The sequence below is a fragment of the Tauraco erythrolophus genome (assembly GCF_009769465.1).
Source record: "Tauraco erythrolophus isolate bTauEry1 chromosome 27 unlocalized genomic scaffold, bTauEry1.pri scaffold_49_arrow_ctg1, whole genome shotgun sequence".
In the NCBI taxonomy this organism is placed as follows: domain Eukaryota; kingdom Metazoa; phylum Chordata; class Aves; order Musophagiformes; family Musophagidae; genus Tauraco; species Tauraco erythrolophus.
Genome location: NW_028238560.1, coordinates 229,583 through 247,476, shown reverse-complemented (window position 1 = coordinate 247,476; position 17,894 = coordinate 229,583). Strand labels below are relative to the sequence as shown.

General features: G+C 48.2%; 1 protein-coding gene across 1 annotated transcript in view; it reads left to right on the top strand.

Annotated features, from left to right (window-relative positions):
- Positions 1–2,882, top strand: part of LGR6 (leucine rich repeat containing G protein-coupled receptor 6) — a 155,904-nt gene extending 153,022 nt beyond the window's left edge. Inside the window, exon 18 of the mRNA XM_086630321.1 lies at positions 1,645–2,882. Within this exon, the coding sequence (XP_086486447.1) occupies positions 1,645–2,882 (1,238 nt within the window). The remainder of the gene's footprint in view (positions 1–1,644) is intronic.
- Positions 2,883–17,894: the final 15,012 nt, after the last annotated feature.

Here is a 17,894-nt window from a genome sequence, read left to right as displayed (position 1 = left end):
CCAAACTGGGAACAGTGAGGAGCTTCTTTCTCCCACTCAGATGTAGCTGCCCTCTTGCGAGGAGAGGACAAGGTCATGGTATCCCTGATCAGGAATCGCAGGTATCACCAGATCCTCCATCCACTGACCTGTCTGCACATAGACTCTGGCTCTCCAGAAGTTCCTGTTCCCTTGCAAGACTTAGACTTTGCTTTGTCCCAGCCAGCCCAGAATATTGCATGGCAAGACCTTGCCCTTGATCTCCTGATCATACTTGCAGCACTGCAGACTGCAGGGGTAATCTGTTTCTTGAGAAAGGGAGAGAAGGGAAGAGCTGGATTGCACCCAGCCACTTTCTCCTTTCTTCCATCAACAGCATGCCAGAGGGCACAGCCTGGCTGGGACACGAGGAAACTGCCTCCTGATTTTGTCTCTGTTCACAGCTCAATGGTGTCCTACACAAGCACAGCTGGAGGCTGGAGAGGCCTGGCTCCATCTAGGCACCTGTGCGACACTGGCAGGGATGGAGTTTTCACCAGTTGTCCCACTGAGCTTGCTGTTTGCAGAGAGAGAAGAAGGAACAAGATTTTGTCAGGGGGCATGCCCTGCTGCTTGGGTGCCAAGGTGCTGGCCCTCTGAGGAAAGCCAGTCAAAGACCTCCAACCCCTTTGAACTGAACAAGATTTCTCTGTTTCGTCTAATTTCTTTTGCTCTCTACTGCCTAAAACTTGGCCCAAGCTGTTTTTGGTTTTGCTGAGCTCCCACCCTGACCCCCTCACTGTAACATCCGAATCCCTCCCAGAGGTAATTCTGTCTCATTGCACAGTCTCTCTCCGCTCTTTGCTTTTTCCTTTGATAAATAGCATCCACCAGTCCCCTTTCTACCTTTCCATGGCCTTCCCTTGCTCACTTCTCTTTATGTCCATCCTCCACCATTCTTTCTCCTGACATCCTCCCACGTTCCCCTTGCCCAGGCCCCTCTGTCCTATCACTGCCACCCCAGCTCCCTCTCTCTCTTCCTCCCACCTGCTGTCCCTCCCTCCTGCTCTAACAAACACTTGCGCTCATTTTGGCCATTCCCTCCATGCAGGGGTCATTTATGCAGAAACAGTAAGACATCACTTAGCCAAGGTCTTGAGTATGAAGGCAGAGGTTGGCAATGTCAGAGCAGGAGGCAGCATGCTGCTGTCTCTTGCACATCCCTACACCATTAACTCCAAGATCCCAGGGGTATATGAGAAGGAGCAGATAATGGCAGAGTGGCCCAAATGCCAGGTTGACACCAGGAGTATTGGTGGGTCTGGAGTCCCATAGAAATGTGGGGTGCTATGATGGTGAGTTCCTCTGGACAAAGGCCTACTTGGAGCTCAGACTCTGCCTGATTGAGCAGCATAGGGCAGGTGGGCCACGAGAGCAAAAAGGCTTTGCCATGCATACAGTCATGGAGTAGCAATGCCAGACCCCGACATTTTTACATTTTAGGAACTCTGATGAGTGTGCTGTTTCTCACATTTTGCATATGACCTCTCTCAGACAATGCTGTATGCTCCTTTCCAGTCGTCAGCATTCAAGGGGCCAGTGGGGCCAGGAGACATCAGGGACCTGGCCACTGTTCGAGCGAATGGTACATTCTGGGTATAACTTTGGGATTTTTTTTTCTTACAGGTCCCTTCAAGCCTTGTGATCACTTGTTTGAGAGCTGGATCATCCGTTTGGGAGTCTGGGTCATCATTCTGGTCTCGGTGCTCTGCAACGGGCTGGTCATTCTGGCTGTCTTTGCCTCTCCCAGCTACCTCTCTCCAGTTAAGTTCATCATCGGCTCCATAGCTGGAGCCAACATGCTGACCAGCATTTACTGCAGTATGTTAGCTGTTGTAGACGCCCTGACCTACGGCCAGTTTGCCAAATATGGCGCCAGGTGGGAGACTGGTGCAGGCTGCAGGGTGACGGGATTCCTGGCAGTGTTTGCCTCCGAGGCTGCCATCTTCCTGCTAACATTGGCTGCCGTGCAGTGCAGCATTTCAGTTTCCTGTGTGCGGGGCTATGGAAAGTCACCCTCCTTAGGAAAGGTCAAGGCTGCTGCCTTTTGCTGCCTGTTGCTGTCCTCTGTGGCTGCCGTTCTGCCTCTCTTCTCCATTGGGGAATATGGAGCATCCCCTCTCTGCCTTCCGTATCCCATCCCAGACGGGAAACCCACCACCCTGGGTTTCGTCGTAGCCTTGGTGATGACAAACATGCTCTGCTTCCTGACTATCACAGGAACCTACATCCGACTCTACTGCAACCTGCTGAAGGGGGAGTTCAGCGCTGTCTGGGACTGTGCCATGGTCAAGCATGTGGCCTGGCTGATCTTCACCAACTGCCTCCTCTACTGCCCAGTGGCCTTCCTCATCTTCTCATCCACACTCAACCTCTTCGTCATCACCCCAGAGGTCATCAAATCTGTCCTCCTTGTGGTTCTGCCCCTGCCCGCATGCCTGAACCCCTTGCTCTACCTGCTCTTTAACCGCCACTTCAGAGATGACCTCCGCCTGCTGAGGCAGAAAGGCCAAGACAAGGGGAGCTACCCCCAGTCCTGTGGGGTTGATGACGTGGAGAAAAGTTCCTATGACTCCACTCAGGCTCTGGTGAGCTTCTCTGACATCGACCACATATTCGAGACACCTGATTCCCTGGGAGTGCACCCTATCCTTGACAGCTACAGCTTCCCCTCCATGACGCTCGTCCCCTGCCAGCAAAGGGTGGGCACCAGGGGAAAGGAGAGGGGCTTCTCTGAGCATTGTCCCTGCCTCAATGACAATGAGGTGCTGATCACTTCAGAGAGCCAAGACCCAGCTAGCACCAGCCTCCGGATAACCTTTTTCCCCTCCACGCCCACGTCACCCTACATGTCTCACTTATAAACCTCCTCCGAGTAGCTGTGCCAAACAGCCCCACACCACACACTGAGGGCCAGCCCCAGCGCCGCGTGTCCAGCAAGGTAACAGCAGGCTGCTCCATGTAAAGCACCAGTACAACCCGTCTACCCTCACCCCTCGTCATATCTGCCTGGGCAACAGGCACCGCTCTGCCAGCTGCCGCTCGCCTGGAAGGGCTCTAACTGAGCTCCAGATACTCAGGGCTGGCCATGGGAGGAGATAAACTCCCTGCGCGAGTTTTTCTCCTGCTAGGGAGTGCCTGGGAGAGAGCCCCACCAGCTCAACAGATGGGTCAGAGAGACTCTCCTCCTTGTCATCCTGCAGTGTCACAAGCCAGGAGGAGCCTGCAGCAAAGCCAAGCATGCCTTCTCAAGGCAGAGACATCTTACCAAGCAAAAGCCATTGCTGTGTGGCAGAAACATATGGAAATGGATGACTGCAATGAAGTGGCCACCCATAGGGACCTCAGGCCCTGCCCTCCAGTGTCCTCCGCAGGTCCCATACACCCCTAGAAACGGGCTTGTGTCTGTCCCATGCCATCAACTGGAAGAGCAGAATAGGCTAAATGCAGCATATCCATGCATGCACCTGAGATTTGGACCGCCTCCATTTTGTGAGGATCCACTTGATCCACTAGGAGCCTCATGGGTTGGGCAGGACCCCCACTTCAGCTGATATCAGGAGCTGAGGATGCTCAGCCTCTTTTTCCATCTGACCCACAGTGTCTAACAAGGGGCCTCTGAACTCCAAGGCAGCCAAATCCAAACATCTCCCTGGGAGGAAGCTATGTGCTTTCCCTGAGGTCACTCGGCAGCACCTGACCAAGGCACTCAAGGGAACACGAGCTGTCTCCACCTTCATCACTCCCTGCACCTCCGCATGCTCAGCACATCTGGGGCACTCCTGCCTGTTGGTCACCTTGCTCCTGGTCAGGCACAGTGAAAATAGGGTCTGGCTCCCTCGCTGCCTCCAAACTTCGCTCCTGGAAGAGGCTGTTCATTCTTGGGTACATGTCCTCTATGTACCCAACAGTACATTTTGAGGACTGCATTTGCCCTCCCCTATATTAAGGGCAACTTGTGTAGAAGGAGAGAACAGAAATCAGCCTGGCGTGATGATGGCATCAGGAGAACACAGGCCACTGGGAACAGTCTCAAATTTACTCCCTGCAGCTCAGGAATCTCCCAAATCCACCCTCTCCATCACAAACCCTCCCACTGCCACCCAACGCAGCAGGGAGCCCCACAGTCAGAGCTCAGGCCCTGGGCAAAGCTTTGGTTCTGCTGACGTTACTGCAGCTGTATAAGTCACTCATTCTTGTGAGATAATAAATGAGCCTGTTGCTGACCAGTGGCTGGCTTTTGTCCCCTTGCATGCGAGAAGCACTTTGTTGGTTCATTCAGCGGCTGACTGCCTGCATCTCTCAGCAAAGCTGGGCTGCAGTGGCTTGCTTGGATGTTATCTGTATTGCCTGAGTGAGGACTGGGAAATTGCATTGTATCCGCATGAGCTGGCACCATCCTCCCCACCTCACTTCTTTAGAGGGAAAAGCCAAACCACTCGCCTTTATGCAGCAGAATTACACCACCAGTGTCCCTCCTCAAGCCCCATGGACCAGACCCACCAGGTGGCACCCCATGATCTGCTGCTTGGCTGTCTGGGTTCATGAGCAGGACTGTCTGCTGCATAAGTTTAAGGACATCATGTAACAGGGTTTTGCATGCAAAGGCAGACTCTCCAGACACAGCCTAGCTATATTTCCCTTCTCTGCACATGTGCCCTGTAGTCTTATCTCAAGAAGAAAAACTTGAGAGATCAGCAGGAAATCAGAGGAATGAGATCCAAATATTAGAGAAGCAGATGGGAACCCCAAATTTAATGACAAAATCTAAAGCTCTGCTATACAGTTCAGGTGGGAACTATGAAAAACATGCCCTGTTGTGATACTTGAATCCTGACCCAGACTTCTGATATCCTACAGATGTTCAAAATAAGTTCTCATGCTTGGCTCATTAAAAACAGAGTCATTTTCTTCCATTTCCTTGGGGCTGCTCATATGCACATGACTGGGACAGTCTCATATCTAGTTCAATTTGGATAGATAAAATGCTCCTTCAGAAGTGGGATTTTACATCCCTAGCACAAATCCAAATTCTTCAGCATGTATACTAACTCTGTAAGGAAACCCTTAATTATAAGACACACAAAAATAAACCCTACTGACATTGACTGACAATGAGCATCATTACGAGTCACAGACTAACTGCAACGCTCTCTTGCCTGAAATCCCTGGCGCTGCACTCCTGCCAGGAGTATTAATGCCACACACAGAGCTGTCCTCAATGGATGGAGTGCATGAGCTTTCCATGGCCAGCAGGGTACAGTCACACATCTTGGTAGCAGGAGCTGAGCAGTACTTGGGACGACAAAAGCAGGATGCTGCACAGTCAGTGTAGTGGAAATTGAGTCCCAAGCTGTCCCAGCTGGTAGATAGTTTTCCCAAAATGTGTGGATGTTAACGCATACTTCCTACACACATATCAGTGTGTGTGGACAGTCTGCCATGGCTGGAGAGACTGTGGTGTAGAGCCAACAGCTTCCTCTTGGGATTACATGAATTACAGCTCTCATCCAAACTGCCTGTCCCTTACACAGTCTTAGCCTAGCTGGGCACATCCTGCTATGATGTTGTCACAGATATCTCAGGTGGTGACCACCATGGGGTAGACCAACTAGCAAACAGCGTTACAGACATCCTTCATGGTACTGAACACAGAGCAACCACATGAGTCTGAGTTCAAGACTGGTAGGAGTCTGGCACAGCCAGTTTTCCAGGGGTCATGCTCATGACCTCTGGAGCTGGCTGAAGAGGAGGAAGAGCATCTGAGAGTGTCCAACCTGGTGAGATCCTGAGAAAATGGTAGCATTGATGCAGGCACAGGCACTGTCCTTCCCAAGAGCAATAACATTCCCCCAGGAAGTTGTGAAAAAGTCTGCTGTGGGGCTGGGTAAAAGCCCTCTGGACTGTGTGGGTCCCTAGTAGTCAATGTGCAACATCTCACTCCATTTTCTCACAGACAAAGCAATGGCCAACAGCCCTGCTGGTTTGGCTGTGCCAGAGCACAGCACAGCCCAGCACAGCCAAACTCAGCCCCACAGCACCTCACTCCATCTCTCAGGGTCTCCACAGTAGATGCTGCTTACATATGTCTTGACCCTGTCTTCTACCTCACTTGTGTCTTCACAGACACACACCTGGAGGGGGTCCCCTGTGAAGGGGACATTGCCTATGCCAAGGACAGGCTGCAGGGCACCTCTGGGGAAGGAGGGACTGAGAGAGCACCAGGACACCCCGAAGGGCTTTGAGCCCAGAAAGCAGACACACTGTAAAGCACAGAAGCAATTCATTGCTGTTCAGTGTGGAATCTTTTCCCATCAAGGGTCCATAGGCCACCTCCAGGGAAGCTCTGGTGAAACAGTTGCCCCTGAAAGCCAATGTCCATCTGATGGCAACACAGGAACTGTCTGCCCCAAAGAGAAAATAAAGCTTCTGGGTGCAAATCCTGTGTAATGCACCAGCCAGCACCCTCTCTTCCACTCTGCAGAGCCAGCTGTCATCAGGCTCAGAGCCCTTCCTCTTGGTACTTCTGCACACATCAGTCTCCTTGCCTGAGTACAGTCTTGTCACGGAGCAGGGATAACACCTGTTCTCTCTGCTTCCCTAGATGAGGCGCTCCTCAGAGCTCATGAAACCTGAAGCTTTCTCTGAGCTGTGGTCCTTGCAAGATTTCTATGAAGAAAGGAGGGAGCATAAACGCAGAGCATGTTCTGTCCTGAGCCACAGAGGTGCCTGAGAAACAGTGAGAGCTTAGAGATCTGCAGATCTGAAACCAGTATCCTCCCCTCTGCTATTGCAGGTCATAAATCTAGAGTATGAACTCCCTGGCGAATGCTCATTAAAATGCCTTTCATCACAATTCTAACAGTGTACATATGGCTTTCAACCCTACAAAACACTAAATACAGTAATTATTAGAAACAAAAGTAAAATCAATCCTACACTCCCTTCTTAGCAGTTGGTTTGGCCCATACCAGTGCCAGACAGACCACCTTCGGGCAGCTCAGCCCAGTGCCAGTCATTAGGGAACGGAGGATAACCCTGCTGCTCCACAGGCAGCACAACCAGTCTGGATTACCCAGTCCCATTGGGAATCAGAAGCCAGCTTGGAATATGTAAATCACTGCTGGTCAACCAACAGAGGTGTGAAACAACTTCAGCAAGCCCAGAACGGAGGGAAGTTCTTGCTCCCCATCCTCTGTCAGCAAGAATTCATGAGGCTGCTCTTCTGCTTCCTGGACTAAGTTCTGGCAGTGAGATACCCCACTGTCTGGATACCTCCCTTGCAGGTGATCCTCTCCAAAGCCACCAAATGTTAGCATGGGCCTCCCAACAGCAACCACAGGTCCTTGAGGCATTGTGCGCTCTTTTCATTGGAGATAAGGCTCCCCTGGATTCCAGCCTTTGCAGGGGATGTATGCAACTAAGGGAGTGAGAGAGAAATTTAAGTCTAGGCCTCCTTCCTGTAGCACGATTGCTCTCTGTCGGAAGGGGTCTTGCTGCCAAAGAGCCCCAGACAGCCACCACTGAGTTGCACCTCTTGGTTGGACAAGTGGAGCTGGGCTGTGAGTCCCAACACAATAAGGCTAAAGTTCTGTCAGTGGGATAGAGTGGGTTGGCAATCCCTCCCACTCAGCTGGTGGTTCCAGGTCCCCTCTGACACACTTCAAGTTTCCCGGAGCTGATGGTGGCACACTGCAGGCACTGCCTGCAACAGCCTGAGTGAGCAAGAGGGCACAGAAGTGGCGGGACACGTTGAAAGTGAGGAGGACAAGGCCACACCGCCTTGTGGGTTACGTTTTGTCTGATGTGGCATATTCCAGGCAGAGGCCCTCTGGGTAGCTGGATGACATGCGGAGCTGCTCTGGAAGCCATTGTCAGGGTAGGGCACCGTTGAGGTTTCCCCTGCACACCAGCAAGGCACTGTCAGGACACCATGAAGGGGCGAGACAGCATGTTTCAGGGAGGACTTTGGCCCTGAGGGACCCGGAAGCATTGTCTATCAGGACAATGTAGAGACAGTTCGTAGGCACTCTCAAATGTCAATTTTTCACTTGTCCAGCCATCATGGCTGTAGATGTGCAACTCCTCTGAAACAAAGCCAGTGAAGCAAGCACCCTATGGTATTATTTTTTCAATCTCATTGTTTCTTCCACCAATGTTGTGATTTCTGGAAGCCTGGGCCATGATTCAGAATGCTTGGGATGGCAGCACTGTCACAGCCATGGGAATGCAAATGACAAGAAGCAAACTCTGCATTAGAGAGTGCAGTATCTGGCACTAGCCTCCTCAGAGGCCAAAGGAAAACAGATATTTTAGAGAATGTAAGCCCATCTTTGAGACTGAGACCACATGGAAGCTCTGGCAGCTGACCTCAGCAGTTTCAGGTTATACCCTGAGCTACCAATCGGTTAATGCCTTTTCCCTACTGCCCAGTGACAAAAAAACATACTTACATTTTCAGACAATCTCTTCCAAACATGGATCAAGAGCCCTTACTGGTCAAGATCTGACTGGGAACATCCAGACTATCTCATTCACAAGAAGTTTTCTGGTTTGAGCTCCTGGAAGTATTTAATCTCAGCTTTTTGTCTGTGAATATTTTGTTAGCTGTAATTCCTGTTGGGATCTTTCCCCTGCCATCTAGACTCCATATGGACACTGTGGTCCCAGCCCTGAATCCCCATGCGCCTCTTTCTTCCATCACAGACTCCAGGAAGGGGATGCTGGCTCGTGTGGACACAGACAGTCCAGAGCAGGAGCATCAAGAGAACCAAACATATTAACTTTTGTCCTCAAAGTAAAAGACAATGTGATCTTCAATCTCCACTGGCCATGATGTAGGTTTCCCTTGTATCATTTGCCACATTCTATGGTGTCTGGCAGAGTTTCCAGATGGACAGACTGGCAGAGAAAAAGATGAGCACTGATGGATGACCTCACAGGGGACTCTCAGCGGCAAGAAACACTGGGTTTGACCCCAAACAGAGCAGGTAGCCAAGACAGAGCATGGAGAAATCGCCTTGTGGCATCCTGTGCTGCCAAGGAAATGGCACAGCACATTTCACTCCTTCCCTGCTGGGTAAAGGCCACACTGCTTTCATGCAGTTGAGAGCTAGCTGTCCTATGTACTTAGAGCCTTCAGGCACGAGTCTGGTAACTGGGTGCTCCCAGGAATGTAGACAAAGCCACAGATCTGTCTGGAATCTACCTTGCTTTCAACTGTATGCTTCTCATACCCAGAGGAGGGAGAGGCACCACTTTGGAGGTGATAGGCAGGAACATGGTGCAGAGGAGGCAGGTTTGCAAGGGGCTGAAGAGGTAACAGTTTGTTCTGATTCCTCTGGCCAGTACACTCTTCCACTACTACACTGGGAAGTATTTTGCTAGATTTCTTAAATCTTGGATGAAGGTAAAGTATGTACAAAATTTCTCCAGCTATGTTTCAAGGTATACCAGTAAACTCAAGATCCTTGCTCATTCTCTTCTTTTCAGATGTATCTAGGATGTCATTGTACAAACAACTGTCAAGCTGACCCTTGGGAAAAATCACAGGAAAAGATGAGTTGCTAATGTGGAAAGACAATCTGGAAAAAAGAAAAACGCTCTAGCTTCCTAAATGCCTCAAAACTGGAGAAACTTCCTTGCCAATAGTGAAGAACAATCCCATTCAAATACCGTCCAGTTATAAACTGAGTCAAACATCTTGACTTCTGTGGAACCTTCCCCAAGACCCACAGGGCTTAAAGAACTAAGGCTTGGCTGGGGCAGAAGGTCATTAAGTAATGGTCGCTATCTCCTATCCTAAAGGGCCCCCAGGGGACAGATATAAACAATGTATAGGTGCTTAAAGATGCAGAATGATGTGTTTTCTGAAGCACTTTGGTATTTACTTATGATAGGAAATAAACATCTAGAGTTTGTATGACTGCTACATGGCCTCAGTGTGAATGACGAATGGAGTTGGGGAATGCTGCAACTGACTCTTTTTTCCCTCATATCCACTGGGATATGCCCTTTCTGCAGCTCCACAGGGATTCAAGCAGCCATCCTCACTTGGGATTGAGGTTCCCACACACTCAAGACAGTAGGTGTGTATGTAAGAATGCAGACAGCACCCTAATATCAGATCTACTCCAGCTAGGGCACTCTGCCTTTTAAAGACTGGATGCAGATGGGTGTTGCTCCTGCTACACCCACACTCGGGACACAGAGCTAGTAGCATGTCCCTGCACATGGGCTAGCCAGCTTCCCCATGCCAGAGACATAAAGCTCTTGAAATGTTCTTGAAATGCTGGTCAGGTCACTTGATGGGAGTTAGGAGTAAGTGCATCTCTGGGAGTTCCCACCTCTCAGCCTTCATCTGGTTCTCAGGCACAACAAGGATATAGAGAGTGCATTGTAATAGCTACCTGTGGCAAGTATTGCTCAGAAGCAGCAGATGACATCTCATTCCCTCCTGAAGTGATGAACAGTGGTTCAAGTGCTTTCTTGAACTGTCTGAAAGGAAGAGCAAAGCACTGATCTCTTGACTAGCCCAGCAAGAGCCAAGACTATATGCTGTGCTGAACTGCAAGCTAGAGGAACCTTTTTATTCTTCTTTCTCAGCTTCCAGTGCCATAAACTATTTATGATAGTAAATCTGAGTGAGATTACTTAGCATGTCTTACACTTCTTCATTGCATCCCATGACAAGAGGGTATCTGTATTCAAATCCACTTAGAAGTTTTTGTTTGAATTTGTCTTTCTTGGAAAGTACTTCAAAATCATCATCTCATCTCTCTCTTTATACTCCAGACAAGCTTCTTATGCCTGCTCAAAGGCTACCTGTTGTTTGTCTTCTCCTATATTTTAATAAGATCACTATTGTACTTTTTTATATTAGTTGTTCTAGTGGTGGGTAAGAACTTAACAGGCATAGTCTGCTTTTAAAGATACTTATATCGCCTTATCACTTATTCTTAAGAATAACTCCACACTCCTCCAAATCTACAGCAAGAATAATCACAAAATCACAGAATTGGAATCTTTGAATTTGGAAGGGACTTCTCAAGGTTACCTAGTCCAACCTGCCTAGTCAAGCAGGGTCAGCTACAGCAGGTTGCCCAGGACTGCATCCAGTCAGATTTTGAATAATTCTATGGATGGGGAGACTCAACAATCTCTTTGGACATTCTCTTCCAGTGTTTGACCACCCTCACAGTAAAAAAGTGGGTGTTTGAGTTCAGATGGATTTTCTGTGCTTCAAACTGTGCCCATTGCCTCTTGTCACTGGGCACCACTGAGAAGAGTCGAACTCTTCTTCATTCCCTCCCATCAGGTATTTATACACATTGACAAGATCTCAGCCTTCTGTTCTCCAGGCTAAACATCCCAGCTCTCCAAGCTTCTTTTCATACGAGATGCCCAGGCCTTTGATAATATTTGTGGCCCTTCACAGGACTGTCTCCAGCAAATTCATGCCTTGCTTGTACTGAAGAGTCCAGAAATGGACACAATACATCAGATGTGGCCTCACCAGTGCTGAGTAGATGGGAAGGATCACCTCCCTCTCTTTGTGGGCAAGGCTTTTTTGAATGCAGCCGAGGATGCTAGTGGCCTTCCTTCCCACAAGGGAATGGTGCATTGCTGATTCATGGTCAGCTTGTTGTCCACTCAGCTCAGGTCCTTCTCTGCAGACCTGCTTCCCAGCCAGTCAGCCTCCAGCTTGTACTGATGTGTAGTATTATTTCTCTTTCTATGCAAGCCTATGCATGGTCAAGAAAAGACTCTACAAGGGCTGTTCTGTCTTTCTATACTCTGTAAATGCCGTTGTATGCATATTTGTTTCCAGACATGTGCATGCACACACGTGCACACAAATACCTGTTATCCATGAATGTGTACACATTATTCACTTATTTCTATATAAAAACATCTTATCTCACCCCAAAGTCTGCAATTCCCATCCTAAACTGCCTTGTACACCAGCCTGAGAAAGAAAGAAAATTACTTTCTGCGGCAGTGTGTAGAGCTGGGTTTATTCACAGCCTTAGTGCAGAGCACTAACCAAGCCTTCTCAGCACAAAACGAAGGGGATTGGGGATTTCTCTACAGCATCCAACACTGTCTGTTAGAGAGAGGACATAAAACTGGATTAGCATAGCAATCTTATCTCTCTTACCTTTCCAGAGCTGTGGTTTTTACTTCCCAAGTCAATCCATGGCATTTGTCTTTCTTGTGCCAAAATATTGGACTTCTTCTGGCTTCCACAGTAGGTCAACAAGCACAGTTCTGCTTGCCATGACTGGTATCTCAGCATTGTGAAGCGTCAAAATTCAATGATGGCAATCTCATTTAGAAATATGCATTAATATGTTGTCGTGGTTTTTTTTTTTGGACTGAGGGTCGAGACAAGAACCGAAAAAAAAGGGAGCACCCACCAACCATGGTCTCGGGCAAAACATGACTCAGGCTTATCTTCTTAAAAAAACAAAACAATTTATTAACAGTTACTAAACAAAAGACAAAAGGGAACGAAACCGGTTACTTGAGAGGAGAAAGAGAAAACAAGGCCCGATCTTAAAACAACAACCTCCCCACCCCCTATTTTCCTTTCGTTCCTGGCTCTGCCTTCCCCCCAGCGGCGCAGGGAGACAGGGAATGGGGGAGTACAGGTCAGTTCATCCATGTTGTTCACTGCCGCTCCTTTCTTAAAGGAGGAGGAGTCTTTACACCATTTTTCCCTTGCTTCGGTGGATCCCCTACTCACAAAGAAAAAGTCCCCAAACTTTTCCAAAGTAAGTCCTGCCCGCAGGATTGCAATCCTCCCCATGGATCGCACCAGTTCGGGCTTTACCAGTCTCGGCCTCTTAGGGAGCTGCTGCCACTCGCGTCGGCGTGGGTCGTCCCACGGTCTCCAGATGCCTCCACGACCTCGTCGTGCATTCCATGCCCCATTATCAACAGTACCTGGTCGCGCATCCCCTGCTCCACGACCTCTCCTGGGCTCAGGCATCTCCTTCCCGACGTGGGTTTCTCCACAGGCCGCGAGTGGGTCGCTGCTCCGCCGAGTACACCCTGGCTGCAGGGGGGCCGCCTGCCATCTCACACCGATTTGCAAGGGAAGCCTCAGCTCCAGCACACCTCCTCCTGCTCCATCTTTGCTGACCCGGTCGTTGTGGTTGTCTTCTCTTAGATATTAATCCTCTCTGGGGGAGCTCGGCCCGGCGGGCACCCCGGGAGCGGGGCGCTTACCGAGTCCCCCATGCGGCTCCCCGGCGCCATCTTGAGCACATGGCGCCGGCCCGGGCCCGAGCGGCCGCTCGGCCGGGAGCCGGGAGCGAGGGCAGCGCCCTCCTGCTCTCTCCTCGCTCCTGAGCCAAAAAGCCCTTTCCCGCCCCTTTGTCCCAACTTAAATAGGGCAATTCGCAGAGGCGCCGCCTTGGCTCAACCTCCCCCGGGGGGGATGGGACTCAGATCTGGTGGCACAGGGAGCAAATCCCCTCCCCTGCCACCAGAACACCCCCCCACACATCAAACTATCACATATGTAAAGGGAGCTATACTAGTGGAACTTCAGTGTTGGGAAACTGTAAGAAATAGTAATAGAATGGATTATTTTAATTACAGCATTCTGTTCTGATTGACCTGATATCATTTTGCCCATAGACCTTATCCTTTTTTTTTCCCTTTGAGAGACAAGTAAACCATAGATACTCTTGCATTCAGTGTCCAAAGTCAGATCTAATGTTCATGGAAGAGCATGTGACACGCTGAGGAACATGTAAAGCTTCAATTAACAGCTGAAAGGTGCCAGTTCTGCTGTGAGAACACTAGAAAGAATCAAGTTTATGGCAAGAAGTCTCCTTCTAGGTTCTTCTGGGACTTAATAGCAAGCAATTAAGACATTTGCTCAACATGCTGAAATAACCTTTAGATTCACAACTTTGTTATTGATTGTAGAGTGTGGCAATGGCTGGGTAAAGGCTGGGACACAGCAGAGCTCTTGGCATATATTGTGCAGGGAATGTTAGCTACATTGAACTACTGCTAATATCATATAATGCCATAACTCCAAGAAGGGAAACAAGGCATACTCTAGACAGGCATACCGGTGTCCAAAGCATGGAGAGTAATGGGACATCTTTTCCCCATAAAAAATCAAACTTTTTTTATTACCCATTGCAATTTCCATCACTCAAAAATAGAAGGGCAGAAATGCCAAGCTGCCAAAGTACTCCTTTGACAGTATTAAGCAATTGCTCATTCATTTATGACTGTCATCACAAATGAACTATGGCAATCAGAATCCATTTTTTTTATTTATTCCTTTTCAAGGTGTTCTGAAATAAAATAAAATACAAAATAAAAAGGAAGACTCACCAGTGCACATAGAATCATAGAATGGTTAGAGATGGAAGGGACCTCAAAGATCATCTGGTTCCAACCCCCTGCCATGGGCAGGGAAACCCTCCACTACACCAGGTTGCCCAAAGCCTCATCCAACCTGGCCTTGAACACTTCCACGGATGGGGCATCTACAACTTCTCTGGGCAACCTGTTCCTGTGCCTCACCACCCTCTGAGTGAAAAATTTCTTCCTTATATCTAATCTAAATCTCCCCTCTTTCAGTTTAAATCCAAGTCCTATCACTACACGCCCTTGTAAAGGAGACACATTCTTCCTAAGCAATAATGCACTGTGTTTGAAGGTAATGACTGACAACAACCTAAAACCAGCTGGGATTGGCCAATCAGTCAGCATCACGCATGAATGTTATGAGATCTATTTCTTTAAACCGATTAGCTGATTTTCCTGAAGTGTAAACCAAGTTGACAGCAAAGTCATCTACAAACTTAAACACAAGGTTTCCTCTCTTCTTGATGACAGCACGTTTTGCTTGGAGAAAGACTTAATTCTCTGAGGTATTGTCCCCCTTCCTTATCCAGCAGCCTGGGATAGCCTTAGAGACAAAGAAAACTTCTAGCCTGTAGGACATGATCTGTCATCCTGATTCTCCCATTGTCCAGCTCAGGGACATTCTTATGCACCACAAACTCCCAGTCTGCATGTCCAGGTTTTCTTGTCACATTGCAGAGGGACAGGAGGGAAGCAGGGGTAGATGCACCATTGCTGTCATCCTAACTTAGCACTTGACCAGAAACATTGCGGGGCTTGTTGTTTGCACATAACAAACACATTTTATAAAACTTATTGCAATAACTTCACCAGTCAAGGTGCAGAAGAGAGCAAAAAGGGCCAGGAACTTTGTGAGTGGAGAGAAAAACTAGCTCCTCCTCTCAAAAACATCGTCCTACATCCATGTTTACACTGCGGTGTGTGGGAAGAAGTGATCTTGAATTGCTGCCAGTCTAGGGATAAAATCAGCAGCTGCTCTGCACCACATAGGAACTGGTTGAGGTTAATTCTGAATAACAACAACAAAAAAAGCTAGTTTCATTATGGATGATTTCCTGAACCAGGGGACGAGGATGGAGCCAGATTAGTTGTTATGGTGGCAACACTAACTTTTCCTAACATCAGCTGTTCAGGAAACTGCAGTCTTCAGCAACACAGCTAAAGGGACCCTAATCCTCAATGAAAAAACATATGTGAAGTTGGGTCCAAATTTACCATTGAGGTTAAAGGGGTGTCCAAAAGAAGTCCTTGCTCCTTCTTACAAACTGCTCCACAGCCGGGCCCTTCCTCTCCTTTGCTTTGCTGCTGCACAATAATGCAGCCAGTTACCAAACAGAAAAACTATTGCACCAAAAATTCTGCAGTTATTTTAGCTCCAAGCCCTCAGGGAAAAAACCCTTTATGCTTTTAATTTTTTGTTCTACTCTTTTGCATTTTTTGCCAATTGAATTAATCAAATAACTGGATTATTTTCCTCTACCACCTCCTCCAAGCCACCTTTTCTCTTCCTTCTCCTACTCTCACATTTAGATCTTTATTTTTCCTCTCTTCTGGTTTGGAAAAGTTACATAGCCAGAGTTTCACATTTCCTTTTGCAACCACATTGAGGATATTTGAGGAACATAGTAAAGTGAATTTCACCCTGGACACACACTTGTTCAGTTACATTTTAGGGGTAAAGGGAAAAAAGAGAAGAAGGCAAAGCGGTTTCCAGTCCAGTTTCTATGGCTTGGCTGGCCTTTCTCTGCCTTGCTGTGACTGCCTGGTTGTTCAAATCCTTCACCCATTCCCATCTCTCCATCTCCACTTCACTGCACTACTTCTTCTCTTAATGTTTCATCTCAATCTTGATTTTGTTAACCAATTTCTGCTACATACACCTCTTCATCACTCCATCCAAAATACAATAAATTATAAGAAAACAGAAATAAAACTGTGCTGCAGATCTCAAGCTGCCAGGTGTAAGTCAGGTGAGCAAAGCTTTGAAGAGTCCAACACTCTCTTTTGACAAATGCTGGTGAACAAGTAATACCCCAGAGCCCCTGAGGCTTGTGGAGACAAAGGTCTTGATCTGACTGTGAGGTCTGTCCTGCCAAAGCCTGTTTGAGACAGGAACGCTAGGGGCACAGGCTGAGGAGATCACACCGTAAGGACAGACAGGCCGAGGCCTGTATGCTTTGCAGAGAGCATGAACAGTGATGGGGAAACACTGACAAGGCTTCATCTTGGTCAACGTGAAGAGAACCTGCGATTCCCAGGGGGAGTACATGCGCATCAAACAGAGGCTGAGATGGTCCCATCACTTGCAGTGCTGACCGTTCCTGTGGCTGAAGCAGAGCAATGGTCCTTTGGCTTTTACGCCCATCACACAATGGACAGCAGGAGCCCTCGTCTGTCCTCCAGACCTCGGTTGAACCAGTGCATTGAGGTTGGGATTTTTGGAGTACCCCTTCTCCCTCAGGTTTGTCTGAAAATCACAATCTTCAAAGAACAGTGAAATACAAAGGGGAAAAGCCACAGCCAGATATTGGCACATGCTGCACCATCGCTCTCTTTATACTCCCACACACCGCTCTCCCATACTCCCACTCTTGCTGAGCAAGAAACAGCAGAAACTGCATAGACAGTTGACAATTCAGTATCTTCTAATTTCCCTCATCTGCCGACAGCCTACAGATATCTTTAGTAGTCAGTATCAGGAGAGGGGGGCAGGGAGCAAAGCCACAGAAGTCTGGAGAGGTACCTCATCGGAAGAGGGGTTTGAGAAGCAGACCTCTTGAGGTCTATTTTCCAGATCACAAGTAACGGATGCTAACTCCTGCCCCCAGGTCACTCACAGAATCTTACCTCCCTCTACACAGCAGCTCTGGCAAGATAGCGTAACTAAAGCCTCTGACTTACCTCCCCCAGCCTGCAATTGGCATCTGAGATTTCACATCGTCAGACATTTTTTTGCCAGTACTCAGCAGCTTCCTCCACCTGAAATATTTGGTAGGCCGTTGTCTCAGCTGTGGTCAGGAGCAAAGATGCATCCTCAAAGACCCTTTTCCTCCTTCATAACAGACCTTAATGACTGCTATTAACAAAGTCTTGGGGAGTTTACAGTGAAATGAATAGTATCAATTAAGAGAAAAACAGAGAAAAATCAGCATGCAAAGTCCTTAATCCTAAACTGATGGTTTGTGTTCCAAATACTGTGTCCAGGGAACCAACCCTCACCTCTTAATGCCTCCCACATGCTTAAAAGGAAGGCAGAAATTACATCTGTCTCACTATGTGCATACCATAGGGTGAGATGCAATTCACCTCCCAGAAACAAAACCTTCCAAGCTAAAAAATGTCCTTTTCACATGACGTTTTTGATCCAGTGAAAATTTCTTAAAGGGAAAATAAAATAGATCCTACGAGAGGTTAAAGCTCAGTCAGAAACAGGGAAAGAATAGGTTAAATAATGGCTGCTGATCTGGATGAGATTCATT